The sequence below is a fragment of the Apodemus sylvaticus genome, chromosome 4, assembly GCF_947179515.1.
Source record: "Apodemus sylvaticus chromosome 4, mApoSyl1.1, whole genome shotgun sequence".
In the NCBI taxonomy this organism is placed as follows: domain Eukaryota; kingdom Metazoa; phylum Chordata; class Mammalia; order Rodentia; family Muridae; genus Apodemus; species Apodemus sylvaticus.
Genome location: NC_067475.1, coordinates 60846623 through 60864309, shown reverse-complemented (window position 1 = coordinate 60864309; position 17687 = coordinate 60846623). Strand labels below are relative to the sequence as shown.

Genomic DNA, 17687 nt, shown 5'->3' with positions numbered 1-17687 from the left:
TATTTTTCTTAAAATTAATTTATCTTATGTATATGAGTACACTATAATTGTCTTCAGACACACCAGAGGAGGGCTTTGGATCCCTTTACAGGTAGTTGTGAAGCCACCATGTGGTCCTAGGAACTCAGGGCCTCTGGAAGAGCAGTCAGTGCTCTTAACCACTGAGCCATCTCTCCATCCCCTTAGCTTCTTTCAAACTTATCAAATAATTCATTTTTGTGATTTATGAAATCCCCATGGTATTTGACCTAAACAGATTGCATTGTTGTGTACTATATTTTATTTTAGTAACTCCTTTATCACTGAAGAATGTTTCTTTTGCTTTAATAGATCTTAGAATTGATTATAGAAACAGATGACATTAGAGATGTCAGTGTTTTCTTAGTAAAGAATAAGTCTTGAATGTCCTTAGAAATTAACTAAACATAGTTAGACAACTCTTTCTGGCTGGGAGACTTTTTTGACTCATAATTTTCCATTTTTTTTCCATAAGGATTTAAGTGTGTGTTGTGCCACAATTTTAAATTTTGAATTAAATATTGAATAAGACATTTATTGTGTTAATCTCTGCTAACTTTATGAATTTAATCTGCATGACTTACCAAATAGCATTAAGATGTTTCTTAATCTGGTAATTCTAGGTTACCAGTTTTTATATTAACTACTTTTGTTCTAAAATTATTTTAGTAATTTAAAGTTAATATTAAGAACTTTCACTAATGTGGTGATTTACCTAGTGTTAGTATTGTTTGGTTTGTTTGGTTTGTTTTGTTTTCTAAATAAAAATTCTTCCATGAGTGATAGAAATTACTTAAAATAATAGTTTTTCCTAAAATATTAGCTAAGTATTTCAGTAGTAAAGGTCTATAGACTTTTTATCTACTTTAACCTCATTTTCTTTGCCTTTCTACAACAAAGGTATATTTATAAAGATATAAAATCAGATTTAGTATGCTGTGGAAATTATAGATAAATCTGTATATATTGACAATTTTTTTTTTCTTTTTAAAACAGATGAGCTTTGATCCAAACCTTCTCCACAACAATGGACACAATGGGTACCCCAATGGTACTTCAGCAGCACTTCGTGAAACTGGGGTTATTGAAAAACTGTTGACCTCTTATGGATTTATTCAGTGTTCAGAACGGCAAGCTAGACTTTTCTTCCACTGTTCACAATATAATGGCAACCTCCAGGACTTAAAAGTAGGAGGTAATCTGTCAGCTCACCTTTGAACTTCCTACTGTGTGTCTGCTTTTCCTAATAGTACTTTTCAGTCTGTTATAAACCAGAAAAAGATGAACATTTTAGTTTCGCTTACTACTGAAATATGTGTTCTAATTTTTACTGTGGCAATGTCATTTTGAGATTCCAAAAACTTAACTGGTAAAAAGATATATTTGAGTATTTTACTTTAAATACTTAGAAGATTTAAAGGAATGAAGTTATAAGATTTCTTAAACTAAAACAAACAAAAAATCCCAAGAGGCTAGAAAGAAAACATAGCAGTTATGAATACTTGATACTCTTGTATAGGACCTAGGTTCAGTTCCTAGCACCAATCTCACTCAGCTCATATTCAGTTGCAGGGCATCTGATGGCCACTTCCGGTCTTTGTGGGCACCAGACACCAAATGTCGTAGCTACTACATGCAACAAACAGTCTACATGCATACAAACAAATGGGCAAAACTCTCATGCACATGAAAAATTCTTGAGAATGAACTTAGAACCGTGGCTAACATGAGCATTGGTGTGTACCAGATGCTAGGGGTGCGTGCTGTTTAGCAGTATTTTGTTTAATCCTCTCAGCTATCTTGTATGTTAGAAATTATTCCATTTTATAGATAAGGAAGCCAATGTGCAGAGAAGTTAAACGTTTCCAAATCTTGTATTATCTCATTTGTAATGTATGTAAATGCCATAAAAACTAGATCATGATATGTAGCTACCACAGTCTAAGACTAACTCAAAGTCTGAAATGCTCGTGTGTTTGTCAGTCGATTGGAAGGCTCAATAAAATGCACATTGCTATACTTGATTCCCCAGAGTTTGTCTTCACCTAGGTCTGAAGTGAGGCTCAAGAATTTGCATGGTCTCCTAAGCTTCCAGGTAACGTTGATGCTTCTGGCCTAGGAACCATACTTTGAGAACCACTGGTTTAAGGCAACTCAAATATTACCCACCTTAAAGTAGCACTCAGATGCAAGATGCCGTTTTTTCAAGCATTAGTCCAACAAACATAACACATTGTTTATTTTAGATGATGTTGAATTTGAAGTGTCATCTGACCGGCGGACTGGGAAACCCATTGCTATTAAATTGGTGAAGATAAAACCAGAAATACATCCTGAGGAACGAATGAATGGACAAGTTAGTGACTTTGATACTTTGTATTTCCTTAGGGCCCCATATTTGCATATTTTTCACATTAGAAAAGGAAGATTGTCCCCTGCCTCCTCAGTTTGCACGAAGAGAGCTCTAGTATATAAAGATAACTTTTAAGATTAGATCAGAAGCACTGGCATTTCTTGACCTGAACTAAAAACATGGTCAAGACTCAATTTGGGTTTTACACATAACCCTGAGTCTTTACTTACTTACAGTCAGTTTGCATACTGTAAGTTTGAAACTTGGCAGCATGACATCCTCTTGTGGATCATATTAAAATGCATCCCTGTGTATAGTATAGAGGATATTAGAACTCAGTTTATATTGCACAGTGCTGCTCCTGAAATGATTAGCAATGGAAATTTTTTTTTTTTTGACTGGTAGGTTGTGTGCGCTGTTCCTCACAACTTAGAGAGTAAATCTCCAGCTGCCCCGGGTCAGAGTCCAACAGGGAGTGTATGCTACGAACGTAATGGGGTAAACTTGTGTATTTTTCTTAAACCTTTGCCTGATCCATCATGTGATCTATAAGCGTACTTTAAAATTCAAAGTAGAAAACGTAAGCTAGTTGCTAAAATCATTTTTAAATTTGGTTTTATGAGGCTTCAAGTGCAGCATAATAAAAGTATTTTTAAAGAAAAAATCCATAGGACTTCCAAGTGTGTTAGCTTGCCCAAGTGTGACCTTAGTTAGAACATTAAGGTAAAATGCTCCTTTAAATCACTTTTTGGTGGGTTGTGGGGAAGGGGATTTATTTCTGGTTCCTTTTAAGCACTAACTCCAGTTTTTTTATTTGGAATGCTTTATGTAAAGATCGTCTTTTTGAAATGTAACTACAGTCTCTGGGCAAATGCTTCCACGTGTGTAAGCTTTTTGAACTTGGATTGCTGCTCAGCTGTGCACTCAAAGAAGTCATCAGCACCATGGAGGGGGAAGTGTGTTTATGACTAAGACAACTTACTTGTCATACTGCATATAACTAAGAACTTTGGCTTTAAAATGCCAGTATAAGAAGTATTTGAGTAAATGACATTGTACAGTGACTGTGCATCCTGTTGAGATAAATAATAATAGCTGGTTAATTCACAGGAAGTATTTTATCTGACTTACACCTCTGAAGATGTGGAAGGGAATGTTCAGCTGGAAACTGGAGATAAAATTAACTTTGTAATTGATAACAATAAACAGTAAGTTCTCTTTAATGTTTCCCTAACCTAAATGATCTTTTTGGTTACATGAAAAAATTTGAAGTGACAGCCTCATGTGATGATCTGTCCTGATAATCCTAACACTTGAAAGATAGAGACAGGATCAGGAGTTGTAGACCAGGTTAGGCTACACTGGGTCCTGTTTCAGATATCAAAAAGGTGTAGAGTTGGGGCAGGAGAAGTCTGAAATTATTTAAACACCTAACTTGCAAATCTGGATACTTTTTATGACCCTTGAAGATTTTTATCCAGCAGCTCAAGACCTTAAAGGTCTGTGAATCTTCAGAATTTAAAGGTGATTAAGTCACTGACATTTTCAGGGAATTACCTATTTAGTGAAGGTTTTCCCTTTTTTTTTTTTTTTTTTTTTTTTTTTTTTTTTTTTTTTTTTTTGGTTGTTGTTGTTTTTGTTTTTTCGAGACAGGGTTTCTCTGTGTAGCCCTGGCGGTCCTGGAACTCACTCTATAGACCAGGCTGGCCTCACAAACTCAGAAATCCACCTGCCTCCACCTCCCGAGTACTAGGATCAAAGGCGTATACCACCACCGCCCCGCTAGTGAAGATTTTCAAGGGCAAATATGTAAGATCAATTTTGAGAGAACAATGAAAAGTCAGATAAGAAATGAGAGCAGTATGGTCAGAGAAGTATCAGACATTTTGGGGGGAATAACTAGAAGTTTGAGTTAGCTCTGTTGATTGGGCTGCAGGAAGGAACATGAGATGAGCTTTATTACAAAATTCTTGTAAGACTTGGATGGAGGAAGGTTAGAGTTGTGCAAGTGCTAAAGATAGCAGGCCCTTGAACATTAGGGATGCTCTCGACCAGGAGTGATGTAGTACTATGGAAAAGAAAGGGTTTATATGGATCAGCCAAAAATTTGGATGTGGAATCAACTTTGAGAGGGTCGGAATCCAGATGCTGTTTTTCTGGCCTGGCTTAAGGGGAAGATGATATACTAAGAAGGAACAATTGAACAGTACTAGAACAGTAATTGAACAGTTGTTGGAATACTGGGAAATGAAATTGGGTTATGGGTTTATATACTAATTTTAGACCAAGGGTCTTAATTGAATATGAAGTAGAAAACCAGGAAATACGTTTCAGAAGGGAGCCATTCTATTTCACCTTTAGTAATTTCTTCCCTTTGCCAAAGATTTGTACTAAATAATTTTTTACCTAGTACATTCTTACTTAATTATTTGAGACAGGGTCACTGTGTAGACCAGGCTGTCCTCCAATTCTTCTTGCCTCTGCTTCCTCAGTACTGGGATTAATGGCATAACATCCATACAGGAGAGTTTGTATGCATGTGCACCCTGTGTGTACAGTGCCTTAGGAAACCAGAAGAGGAGGGCATCATATCCCCTTGAACTGGAATTTACAGATGGTTGTAAAATACACCCACCATGGGTGCTAGGTATTGATCCCATGTTCTCTGCAAGAACAGCATCTATCTTCAGTGCTTACACTTACTCCTCAAAAAATCATTACTTCATTTATTTGTCTGAATTTTGACAGCTATTCTTCTCTTAACACATTGGCCCCAGAAATAATTTTATGTCTTACACAGTTTACACTGTACTTGAAATAAACTTGAGTTTATATTAATGCTATTTTCTTCAAAGATTGAGGCACTAGAGCAACATGTGTTTTAAGTGTTTTCAGTTCTCTAAGAAGGTGAAAGTGTGGCAAAGTCTCCTGTCTCTTGGAAGGCAGGAATAAGAAGGGCACGCCTTTAATCCCAGCACTCAGACAGCAGAGGCAGATGGATCTCTGAGTTTGAGGCCAACCTGGTCTACAGAGTGAGTTCCAGGACAGCCAAGGGCTACACAGAGAAACCCTGTCTCGGGGGGAAAAAAAAAGAAGAAATTATCTACTTTGGTCCTTATTTTAGGTCTTCTGTTAGAATTGTAAAGTAGAACAGCATATCATGTACCCAAGTAAAAATTTATTTTGTTTTTAATTTTAAAAAGTCAGAAATTTATGAAGAGAAAAATCCATATATGAATTTTAAGTTTGAAAGATGGGGAGTTTGAACAGAGTTTTTATACATAGAGGGTCAGGTATCATAAACCTTATATTGTTCTTAATAATGACAGAGTTTTTAAGACCTAGAAAACTACTTTGTGTTTATAGATTCAATAGTTTCTAACAATCATTCATCTTTCATTTTTTTCTCTAGCACTGGTGCTGTAAGTGCTCGTAATATTATGCTGTTGAAAAAGAAACAAGCTCGCTGTCAAGGAGTAGTTTGTGCCATGAAGGTAATTGTTAATAAACTTGGAATGTTTAGGTTTGCTGTTTGGTTTTTGAACTACTTTTAAGCTTTGTATTACAAACCCAGACCACTTGCATCTCCTGTCTTCTGCTTTAAGACTATTTCCTCATTAACTTAAAATAAGTTTCATAAAGCTTCTTGAACTTTAACAAAAGCATTCATTAAAAACTAGTTCCTTAGGTTAAGTCTTAGTAAGATAGACTTTACAAAGTTGTATTCTTTGGCCTGACGATAAAGCTTACTGATTTTTTAAGTTGTAATCCTACATTTGTATATTGATTGGTAATTAATGATTTTGTATTTGTGGGCTTTTTGCTTTAGGAGGCTTTTGGCTTTATCGAAAGAGGTGATGTTGTAAAAGAGATATTCTTTCACTATAGTGAATTTAAAGGTGACCTAGAAACCCTGCAGCCTGGAGATGACGTGGAATTCACAATCAAGGACAGAAATGTAAGATGGGTCATTCACTAACTTAAGCATTGCCCTTTAAAGATTAATAGTGTATTAGATATTTATGAAACAGTTAAAATTTTGTGACCCCTGCCCATTCCAACCTCTTGATTTAAGGGAAAAGAAGTTGCAACAGATGTCAGACTATTGCCTCAAGGAACAGTCATTTTTGAAGATATCAGCATTGAACATTTTGAAGGAACTGTTACCAAAGTTATCCCAAAAGTACCCAGTAAAAACCAGGTAAGTTGTCTTTATCAGCAGTGTCTTCTTTTGACCAATCAATAGTAGAGCATTATGGGGTCTTTTAATAGGTATTTTTAAAAAAAAAAAAAAAAAAAAGCAAAATAGATGCTGAGGGTGTAGTTCAATGGCAGAGGGCTGACCTAGCATGCACAAGGTCCCCAGTATAGCAGAAAGAAAAGAGAGACTAAAAAATGGTATGGTATGTTAATGTTTGTTTTTTGTTTGTTTGATTGTTTTTTTTTGTTTGTTTATTTGGTTTTCACTGAGTGATTAAGACCAAAAGAAATTTTACCTAAACTGAGGAAGATCCTACTATATTGGGCTGCATTTGCTACTTCTCAATTCCCCTTTCTTACCATTTGTTAATTTGTGGGAGGTAAGGTGAGAGGCATCATTGCTAGGTAAATGTGAGATCCAAAGGCTAAAATGTTTTTCCTTAACATTTCTTGGTATCACAGTACAGTATTAACACGTGTTTGATTTATGGTTGTCATGGGGCCGTAGGTGATGAAGCTTTGATATTGGGCTTATGTTGTCAGCACTTTTTTCCCTTCAGGGCACTATATTATAAATAAGCTATTTACTGTGTGTTCTTCTTGTTTGACTTAGAGCTAAAAGGATGAGAAATCTCCAGCTAAAATAGTTTTTCCTTCTCATCAGAATGACCCATTGCCAGGACGAATCAAAGTTGACTTTGTGATTCCTAAAGAACTTCCCTTTGGAGACAAAGACACAAAATCCAAAGTGACCCTGCTGGAAGGTGACCATGTTAGGTTTAATATTTCAACAGACCGACGGGACAAATTAGAACGAGCAACCAACATAGAGGTTCTATCAAATACATTTCAGTTCACTAATGAAGCCAGAGAGATGGTAAGTGTTTAGCATCGCTGGATTTTTATCTAACATTTAGGGTTCAGTGATGGACTCTGATTTACACTGTTTGCTGGCAACTTCTTAGGCTGAGGACTAGTGAATAAAGGTGTTTGTTTCCAAGCTTGATAGCCTGTGTTCAAGTCCAGTATGCCATGATGTTAGTAGAGGCCAACTCCTGCAAGTTGTTAGAGGAAATTTCTTGTAAGCTAATAACTTTTTTGGGAAGTCACCTTGTTTAGTAGCTTAGAATCCTACTTATTTGAATAAGTTTGGGCTTGGCATCTCTTTCATTCTCTTAGCTATCTTGTAAATACATATAAATTACTTTTAAATTAGAAATCCAGATAAGGTGATTGCTAATGAAATGTGATGAATAAGACATCAGAAAGTATATTTTCTTAAGACTTTCTCTGTGAGGTTTAGTAAACAGTAGGTTAAACAGCACTAAATCAATCTCATCGATTTTATGATAATAGTTTCATTTTTTAAAATTAGTATATGTCTAAACGAGTGCCTGATTTGCTACCCAAATATGTCTTGTAAACACTTTGTGGACTGACTTTTCTCCAGTATAGTTTGTGTTTAGTGTTTTTTGGAATCATGCCATCTGTAACATGTCTCAGTGTTGACAGTAAAAGCAGATACATTTTTTTAAGTTGTTTGGTTTTTGAGATAGGGGTTCTCCTGGAACTGGTGTATAGACCAGGTGGGCCTTGAACTCAAAAAGTTTGCCTGCTTCTGCCTCCTGAGTGCTGGGATTAAAGGTGTGCATTGACACGCCCCTGGCCCCACCTCTTAAATTCTTGTATGAGAATTTTGCTTTCATGTATGTACCTGGTACCCACAGAGGCCAAAATTGGGCCTCAAATTCCTTGGAACTAGAGTTAAAGGTAGTTAGTTGTGAGTTGTCGTGTGAATACCTGGGATCATACCCAGGTCCTCTACAAATATCAATAACAACAAAACCCTCTTTCCAAACTCTTAAGTTACTTGAGCAGAGTCTCTTTTTTTCCATTATGGTATAAAGTTTATATTCTGGTTACCATCAGGAGTTTGACAAAGATCAAATTTCAAAATACTCAGGTCATATTCAAAACTAGTAGTATCCATCTCTGCAATAAATAAGCAATGTGCATTTCATTGACAGATGGATAAAAATTCATGAGTCCCTTGCGTGTTCTGAGTACTATGAATACAGTAATCTCACAAACCTACATTTTATTTTATTTTGGTTTTTCGAGACAGGGTTTCTCTGTGTAGCCCTGGCTGTCCTGGAACTCAGAAATCCACCTGCCTCTGCCTCCCAAGTGCTGGGATTACAGGCGTGCGCCACCACACCCCCTCACAAACCTACATTTTCATGGGATTAAAGAAAACTCGAGAAAGTAACAATATAGTGCAGTTTTTTATTTTACATGTTGACTTGACTAAAGTCACATAAGATAGAAGTAAAGCATTGCTTTATCGTTTATTTATGAAGTATATCAGTAAATAATTGAAATTCTTAGGTTATATTGTCATTTAGCGTATGTATTTGTAGTTCAATTCATAAGACTTTATTTTTATAATGTATATTTTCCAAGGAGTGGGACCTAGAAATTCTTAATTATTGGGGTTAAAATAATTCTTTGAAGGCTGATCAGGCTTCAGAGTATAGGTGGGCAGACCAAATTCAACTTGTGGTTTAGTGTGTGTGTGTGTGTGTGTGTGTGTGTGTTTTAAAATTATGTGTTAAAACTAGTTTGTATATGAGTGAAGAACAAGAAATCCTAAAGTGGAGATACTGTATTTAGATTGTTTTTTGAAAGAATTCCTAGTAAAATCAACTTGATATTGTTGTTTTCTTAACTTTTTTGAAAAAGTACATAAACAGTTAAAAATGCTATTTGGGTTTCATTCAGGGTGTGATTGCTGCCATGAGAGATGGTTTTGGTTTCATCAAGTGTGTGGATCGAGATGCTCGTATGTTCTTCCACTTCAGTGAAATTCTAGATGGGAACCAGCTTCACATTGCAGATGAAGTAGAGTTTACTGTGGTTCCTGTGAGTAGCTGTTGGGGAAAGTGTTGAGGGTTGGTATTCTGCTGTCTCCTTTGTAATTTTAATTTTGTTGATTTTTGTTTAATTTGTAGGATATGCTCTCTGCCCAAAGAAATCATGCTATTAGGATTAAAAAACTTCCCAAGGGCACGGTTTCATTCCATTCCCATTCAGATCATCGTTTTCTGGGCACCGTAGAAAAAGAAGCCACTTTTTCCAATCCTAAAACTACAAGCCCAAACAAAGGCAAAGACAAGGCAAGTGTTAGGTGATCCAGGTGCTTTGTGTGTCTTTTATCTTGGCTTCCAGATTGCATTGTAGGTCATATAATGAAATACTGTCTCCTTTTAAAAAGTTCTGTGAACACCAGCTATGATGATACTGGACTGTGATTCTAGCACTAATAAGGTGGAGGAAGGAAGATGAGTTCAGTCATTCTCAGCTCAGCTATGTACAGGATTCGAATCTTCAGGAATTGTCAAATGAACCTTGGAAGGCAGAACTGCCTCATTTGAGAACCACTTATCAAAAGCTCTTATCCTTAAGAGGATTAAAGCTTTCCAAAATTGAGGCGTTGCATTCACGTATTTATTTTGTACTTTCATTTACTAAAAAAGACTTGCCTGTGTAAAAGTCTTTTAAGTTCTGCTCTCACAATTAATACATTAAGAGACTTGTACAGAATGATTACTGTAAGATATAAAGTTTTCTGTAGTACCAAAGGCATTGGGGTTGTTACTAAGCAATATTTGCCATAAAGGCCTAGATTAAACACCCGTGATAACCTTTTTCCTTCCAAACACATAAAGCAAGTTTGAGAGGATGTTCTGTCTGGCAAAGTAAATAACTGGGAAGATCTGGGAATGATTCTCTTAAAGTGTTGTCATTGAATATGTAGCAATAGAAAGAGCATTTCTGATAGAAAAGAGGTCTTAGAAAACATCAAGTAACTGGTTTGAAGAAGGTAGACTTTGGTTTTGCTTGAGGGAGAAGAGCATCAATAATCAGTAATGAACTTAGACTTTGTTCCATACTTCAAGATTTTCAGTTGGGTAATGACATCAGGTATGTACTTGAGGAACAAAATTTTACCACTATAAACAGAATAGAGAATTTTAAGGTGTATGAGAGACTTACTGTAAAACAAATGTTTTAAAATTACTACCAAGGGACAGTTGTGGTTTTGTATAGAATTCTAAGTAAATAGGGAGATTGTTTCACTAATACAAATTGACTGTTAAGACAAATTACTTATGTTTATTAATGTATAAATAATCATAAAGAATGTGAATTAAGAAGACAAGTAAATTGGTTTTGATTATGTAATAGTAATAAGGTATAAGGGAAGAAGACAGATTAATGATGTGTACATTATTCCCATAGAAATTATATTAAGCCAGAAAAATGATGTAATTTATGTGGTTACTTGTTTAGTGACATCACATACTATCAGGATGTATGTGTAATAATGACTAAACACTGAAGTGCTCTGGGACAGTAAAGAGGATATTTTCAGCTGCTCCACAATATTTTCTATTGGCTGGAAATGTCATACTCAGCTTAATTTTTCTGATAAAAGTGAAAGACTCAGTGATAGTAGATTGAGGTAGTGTAGGCAGCCATACCTTTTATTCATGCATTTTATCTTGTATTGCTTAGAGAGTCCTGGAATAAATTTCTGTGGCTCTGCCAATTCTTTGTGTTAAGGATCCCTAAGTACTCCAGTTATATATTTCTTCCCTTTTTTTGTTATCATTTGTTAGTGTTCTTGAGGATACCTAATTGTGTTTTTTATTTTCTTTAGGAAGCAGAAGATGGCATTATTGCTTATGATGACTGTGGGGTGAAACTGACTATTGCTTTTCAAGCCAAGGATGTGGAAGGATCTACTTCTCCTCAATTAGGAGATAAGGCAAGTTAGTTTTTATTTGAAGAAAGGTTAAAAGTTGTCTGTCATCTTGATTATATTTGCTAAAGGATGGTTTTGTTTAAATTTTGCTAAGTTTAGCTGAAGCATTTTTTTCACTTGAAAGATTAAATATATAATAAAACAGGGTCTTGTAAGCTTCTCAAACACACTGAATGGTAAGTTAAGTTTGAGACATGAGTGTGGTGGGACAACTGTAGTTGTAGCAGTAGGTAGGTAAGTGTCATGGCCTTAGATACAGTCAGACATAGCCACGAGAAAGCTCAAAGTACTTACTAAAGTAGAACCAGTGTAAAATTACACCAAAAATTTATATTGCCTGCTTTTTAGACAGCCTCCCTTTATAGAGAATAAAACTACAAAGAGTACATTGATAGGCAAGACTTAATCATTTATGAATTGAGACAGCAAGTGTTTTTCTATTGGAGTAATTACAAAATAGGTCTGGAGTGAAAATCTTGGTCCAGGAGGTGTTTTAGGTCAGCTTTTTAAAGGTACAGAACTTGTGGAAATGACAATGATACTAACTATCATCTTCATTGTTTTGTAGGTTGAATTTAGTATTAGTGACAAACAGAGGCCTGGACAGCAGATTGCAACTTGTGTGAGACTTTTAGGTCGTAATTCTAACTCCAAAAGGCTCTTGGGTTATGTGGCAACTCTGAAAGATAATTTTGGATTTATTGAAACAGCTAATCATGATAAGGAAATATTTTTCCATTATAGGTAAGGAATGCCTTTTGGGCAGCAAGCTATTCCTATCATATTCTTCTCTATAAAAGTTTCAAAAATTTAATATAGGTCCACGTTTTTGGTAATTACAGTTTTTGAGACCCAGCTTTTCTATTTGTAGTTATGGCAAGTTACATACAGAAGTTAGTCATCTGCCATAAACATAGAAATGCATTTACCTACGTTTTCATATTTTTCAGTAAAAGAATAACCAGAACCAGATATTTTGGTTTTGATGTAGGTTCTCCCACTTAAATATGTTACTTTCATTAAATGAATTAACTTCTTTGTTTCTTAACTTCTTTGTTTCTGTATCTTCAAACTAGAAATAGTGGTAGCTCAGTTTATAGGTTTTTTTTTTTGTTTTTTGTTTTTTTTTTAGTTTGTTTGTTTTTGGTTAAGGATATAATGAATCAGTACCTTAAAACAGTATCTCAGTATAAGCAGACCTCCCATAGATGTTGGAAGGAGAAAAGGTATATGCTACTATTGATGTTAGTGGTAGTAGCTTATTTTAATGTCATTCTATTTTCCTTTCCCTTCAGTGAGTTCTCTGGTGATGTTGATAGCCTGGAACTGGGAGACATGGTTGAATACAGCTTGTCCAAAGGCAAAGGCAATAAAGTCAGTGCTGAAAAAGTGAACAAAACGCACTCAGGTAATGAATTAATTCCTATTCATACTCATCCTATGCTTTGATTGGAAGATACAGTAGATAGGATTGGGGAGAAGGATCCAGCCATGTTCTATAACATTTGTTCTCAGGTGCCCACATCAGCAGTATACCCTCACTGTTTGTCAGTGATCCATGTTCTTGACACTACCAAATTCTGGGCATGACAGTATGTTCTAGCAAGTATTGATGATTTGAGTAACATTTCAGGGTTAACATTTTGAATTTGGAGGGTGTGGTAGTTTATTAAGATAAGGAGTCACTATGTAAAACCATGGCTATCTTGGAACTAGCTGTGTCAATAAGGCTAACCTCAAACTTGGAGAGAACATTACTTGTCCTGCCTCCCGAGTGTGTATGCCACCATGCCTGGCTTCCATCTGATTTGGGTGTGCGGTGAGGTAGGGATTATGCATTTCTAATAATTACAGCACCTTCCTGCTTTTCTTTTAATCTAAGAAATATATGTGTATATATTTTAAAATTATACATTCTACATAAATCTTAATGGAATTAGGAAAATAGGCATTCTCCTGGTAGACAATTTTGTAGAATCATGAATGAAGCTGGGCAGTGGTGGCACACGCCTTTAATCCCAGCACTTGGGAGGCAGAAGCTGCCTGGTCTACAAAGTGAGTTTCCAGGACAGCCAGGGCTACACAGAGAAACCCTGTCTCAGAAAAAAAAAAAAAAACAAATGAATACAAAAATAAATATCTATTTTATTTGTTGTTGGGGCAGTTTTTTTCTGTGTAGCCCTGGCTGTCTGGAAGTCACCTCCCTTTGCTTCCTGGTGGGGGCCAGACTCAGAAGATGTGTTTAAATATGAGTATTTGTTATGCCAAACAAATTGGGTTATTTACCAAACTCAGGCACCTTTAATGGCATTTTGGAAACATTTATGGTCCAGAAACACATTTAGTTTTACTTATATTTGTATGCAAATATTTATTTTACATTCAAGAAATAGAGCTAGCTTTAGAACCAATTTCCTCTCTTAAGAATATTGGGCAGCCGACTAGTTGAGTGTGCTCACCTATGCTCTCAACACTAAGAAATCTTGGGAGGATCTTGAGTTCCAAACTACCCTGTGCTGCATCTTAAGAAGGGGAAAAGGGGAAAAATTGGATGGAGAGATTATTCGCTGGTTAGAAGCTGGATAATAATAATGAATGAATGTTCTTTCTTCCAAAGGACATAAATTCCTAGCCCCTACCTCAGGCAGCTCACAACTCCTGTTTTAACCAGCTCCATGAAATCTGATATCCTCTGACAGTGTCTTAGGTACTGCAGTCATTGCAGAGATACAAAACAAATATATAATGAGTAATAAAAATTAAAATCCTTTGAAAGTCAACAATAAGCATTCTCCTTGTGGGTTTTTGTGTGTGTGTGTGTGTTTGTATTTTTTGACTTATGAGATAAGAGTTTGGAAATACTGAGTGAGAATTATATGTCCATTTGTTTTGTAGTGAATGGCATTACTGAGGAAGCTAATCCCACCATCTACTCTGGTAAAGTCATTCGTCCTCTGAGAGGTGTTGATCCAACACAGATTGAGTACCAAGGAATGATTGAGATTGTGGAGGAGGGTAAGAACAGCCCTGACCTAGAATCTGCTATGCCTTCTGATGAGCACTTCACACAGTTTTAATATATGATGGGGCTCATTGTATGTGCTTTCAGGTTTCTTTGGAAAATGAGATGAAAGGGGACTCCCTCCCGTGCTTAGACTTTATTTTTATACTCCTTGAAAATGCAATCACCCTGGATTAAACTGAGCAAATGATTACTATGCTGAATGTTTAATGTTGAGTGAATGATAATCAAACTTATTTTAATCCAAACCCAAGTGGTCATTTATATTAGTAACCATTCAATTTTATGAATACTTCCTTTTCCTGAAGTGTGCTTGCTGTTCCTTAGCACCTAGGCGTCCTCCAGATCTTGGCTCTCTCCATTTACTTCTGTAACATTCTCCCCATCTTCAAGCAATCAGAGTTTTGGTACTTATTTTTTTCCAATAGCCACCACCCAAAAAGGCCAACTTTATTTGATAAGTATGCATCAAATAAGTGTAGAAGAAATAGTAGGAAATGCTGGATAATTAACAGTTTAACTAATGGTAAAATAGTTGAAACATTCCACTCAGATAACATGACTTGTCTCATAAAAAGAAATTCTTGTCTTATCTGTAAGTCAGAAAGGGTGTAAAGTAGGGGAGAACAGTTTTTGTAGAAAGAAAAGATCCTTGATGATTTATTACATGAGGTTTTTTAGAAATTCTGCTTTACATAAAAGCCCACTGTTGCTCTCTTGGTTCCTAACCCTCCAGACAGGATTTAATGTAATGAGCCACATATGTTCTCATAAGCAAAGCATCTGGAAAAAAAAAAGGTGCGTAGGCCTCTACCATTAGTTGTCCTCCTGTTTTTGAAATGGTACTTTGACATTCCTTTTGGAAGCCACTGCCCACCTGCCCCATCTACTTAATTACACTGCTGTAGAGTTAGTCCAAAGTAAGGAAAGCCATTGTTGGATTAAACACAGATCTCATTTTCCTTCGTGGTTGCATACACATCTATTTATTTGGGAACAGAATTACAAATCAGTGGGTCTGGACACCTCTTACTGGCTATGTAACCATAAACAAATTAGTTCAGTTTCTTCATCTTTAAAAAGATAGTAGTATCTTTAGCCTCAGAGGAGTCAAATGTATAATAAATGATGACTATGCTTCTTAACAAGTTAGTCTGTTGGAATTATTTCAGACATTTGGGCCTTGCATGATTTAGGTGCAGAAAATTTTTTTTAAAACTTACCTCTGATTATGAGGTACTATAAGCATTTCTACCTCTGAAGCTTGTTAATTCCTTGGCTTTGTCTGAATGCTGAGTCAAGGAGCAAGTCACTTGCTACCTGAAGCGTGGGGGTGGAGCAGATGAGAAGAGAGCCTGTTTTATAGCCCTGAACTCTTCAGGGGCCTGAATCATAACAAGAAATTCCTTTTATCTGCATCTGTTTGCTTGTGTCTTCCTAGATTACCACCTGGGGTTTTTTGTTTCCTTTTTTTGTTTTGTTTTGGCTGGTTAGTTTTTATAATGCATTTTAGAAGTTAGTGTTAGGGTTTGCCTTTGTTGTTTGTTTCCATGTTAATCTTTAGGGCAAAACTTAAAGGAAATAATGACGTAGCAAAATGTATTTTTAGTATGTATATTTAGATTTTGTACCATTTTTGCTTACAGGGGATATGAAAGGTGAAGTGTATCCTTTTGGCATAGTTGGAATGGCCAACAAAGGGGATTGCCTACAGAAAGGGGAGAGTGTCAAGTTCCAGTTGTGTGTACTTGGCCAAAATGCACAAACTATGGCCTACAACATCACACCCCTTCGTAGGGCTACTGTGGAGTGTGTGAAAGATCAGGTAATTAAGTACTATGTCTCTGAATATGCATCCTTTCCTGATAGTTGGTAAAGGAAAGTCAGCAGCCAATATTTACTTGTTTGTTTGTTTGTTTGTTTTTAAGACATGGTTTCTCTATGTTTTGGCTGATCTGGAACTCACCCTCTTGAGTACTGAGGTTTAAACTTCCATGCCTGACTCATAGTTTTTTATTATGATATTAATAATTACTGTCACACCAGGTGGTGGTAGTACAGGCCTGTAATCCCAGCACTCTGGGAGGCGGATGCAGGCGGATTTCTGAGTTCGAGGTCAGCCTGGTCTACAGAGTGAGTTCCAGGACAGCCAGGGCTATACAGAGAAACCCTGTCTCAGAAAAAAAAGAAAAACCAAAAAAAAAAAAAAAAAAAAAAAACAACCCAAAAAATTACTGTCACTTGGTGGGAATAGTCCCTTAGTCATGCTTAAAACAGAATGAATGGAACTTGTTTCAAAGTTGTGACCAATGAATTTAGCTCATCTTTAGTAATACCATGTTTTATAAGTCCTTTCTAATTAGGGTTAGCATTATCTTTCAAAATGAAGTGCTCTTCCTTTCTGTGGCATGTCATCTCCATTGTTAATTATGTTCCCATGTGTGTTTTCTTTTCCCAGTTTGGTTTTATTAACTATGAAGTAGGAGATAGCAAGAAGCTGTTTTTCCATGTGAAAGAAGTTCAGGATGGCATTGAGCTACAGGCAGGAGATGAGGTGGAATTCTCAGTGATCCTTAATCAGCGCACTGGGAAATGCAGTGCCTGTAATGTTTGGCGAGTCTGGTGAGTTTATATTTGTTTATTATGGTTGGTAATAACTGCTCTGAGTTCATCCCCTCATTCATGTATTCTGTGCTTTCTATTCCACTCTCATCTGGTTGGGTTTACTACATACTATTTTGCACTTCTATCTCTCTAATTTTGTCTTTTTCTGCTAGTCATTGCTTTGTCTGAGACAGGTCTCAGTTTCCATCCATAACACTTTGAGCTTGTTACCATGTGCCACCATATCTATTTTTCTACCTCTAGTATTTACTGTCTGACTTTGAGTCTCATAATTCTGACCAGAGAAACACTTGGGTGCTGTGATGTGTACTGTGTGTGCTGTGTCTTAAATAGTAAATGGTTACATGACCCTTGTTCTTAAGAAGTTTAGCTTATTGCCTCTTCCTTTCTGTCAATTCACGTCTAGACTTTGTGCTGCTGAATGTCTCATTTTTATACCTTAGTCATTCTGACTTATGCTATTAGGTTTTTAATCTCAACATTGTTCCCTTAAAAGATAGGAATCTAAACCTATTTCTTCATATTTGGCTTTTTTCTTTTTTTCTTAATTTTTTTTAAAACATCTATTACCTTGTTTTGTGTATCTGGAATTAGTTTCTCTGTTGACAAGTCTAGGATTGTTTACAACTCCTATGCAGTTG

General features: G+C 36.0%; 1 protein-coding gene across 4 annotated transcripts in view; it reads left to right on the top strand.

Moving 5' to 3' along the window:
- The window catches only part of Csde1 (cold shock domain containing E1), a 35180-nt gene that overhangs the window by 15566 nt on the left and 1927 nt on the right, over positions 1-17687 (top strand). The window contains exons 3-18 of one of the 4 annotated variants that reach the window (XM_052179617.1): positions 1015-1213; positions 2265-2374; positions 2777-2869; positions 3482-3579; positions 5784-5865; positions 6201-6329; positions 6447-6572; positions 7236-7448; positions 9353-9493; positions 9583-9747; positions 11295-11402; positions 11968-12143; positions 12695-12807; positions 14295-14414; positions 16068-16246; positions 16880-17043. In XM_052179617.1, the coding sequence (XP_052035577.1) occupies positions 1015-1213; positions 2265-2374; positions 2777-2869; positions 3482-3579; positions 5784-5865; positions 6201-6329; positions 6447-6572; positions 7236-7448; positions 9353-9493; positions 9583-9747; positions 11295-11402; positions 11968-12143; positions 12695-12807; positions 14295-14414; positions 16068-16246; positions 16880-17043 (2216 nt within the window). Of the gene's footprint in view, positions 1-1014; positions 1214-2264; positions 2375-2776; positions 2870-3481; positions 3580-5783; positions 5866-6200; positions 6330-6446; positions 6573-7235; positions 7449-9352; positions 9494-9582; positions 9752-11294; positions 11403-11967; positions 12144-12694; positions 12808-14294; positions 14415-16067; positions 16247-16879; positions 17044-17687 lie in introns of all 4 variants that reach the window. The other 3 variants (XM_052179618.1, XM_052179619.1, XM_052179620.1) reach the window with 3 other exon arrangements.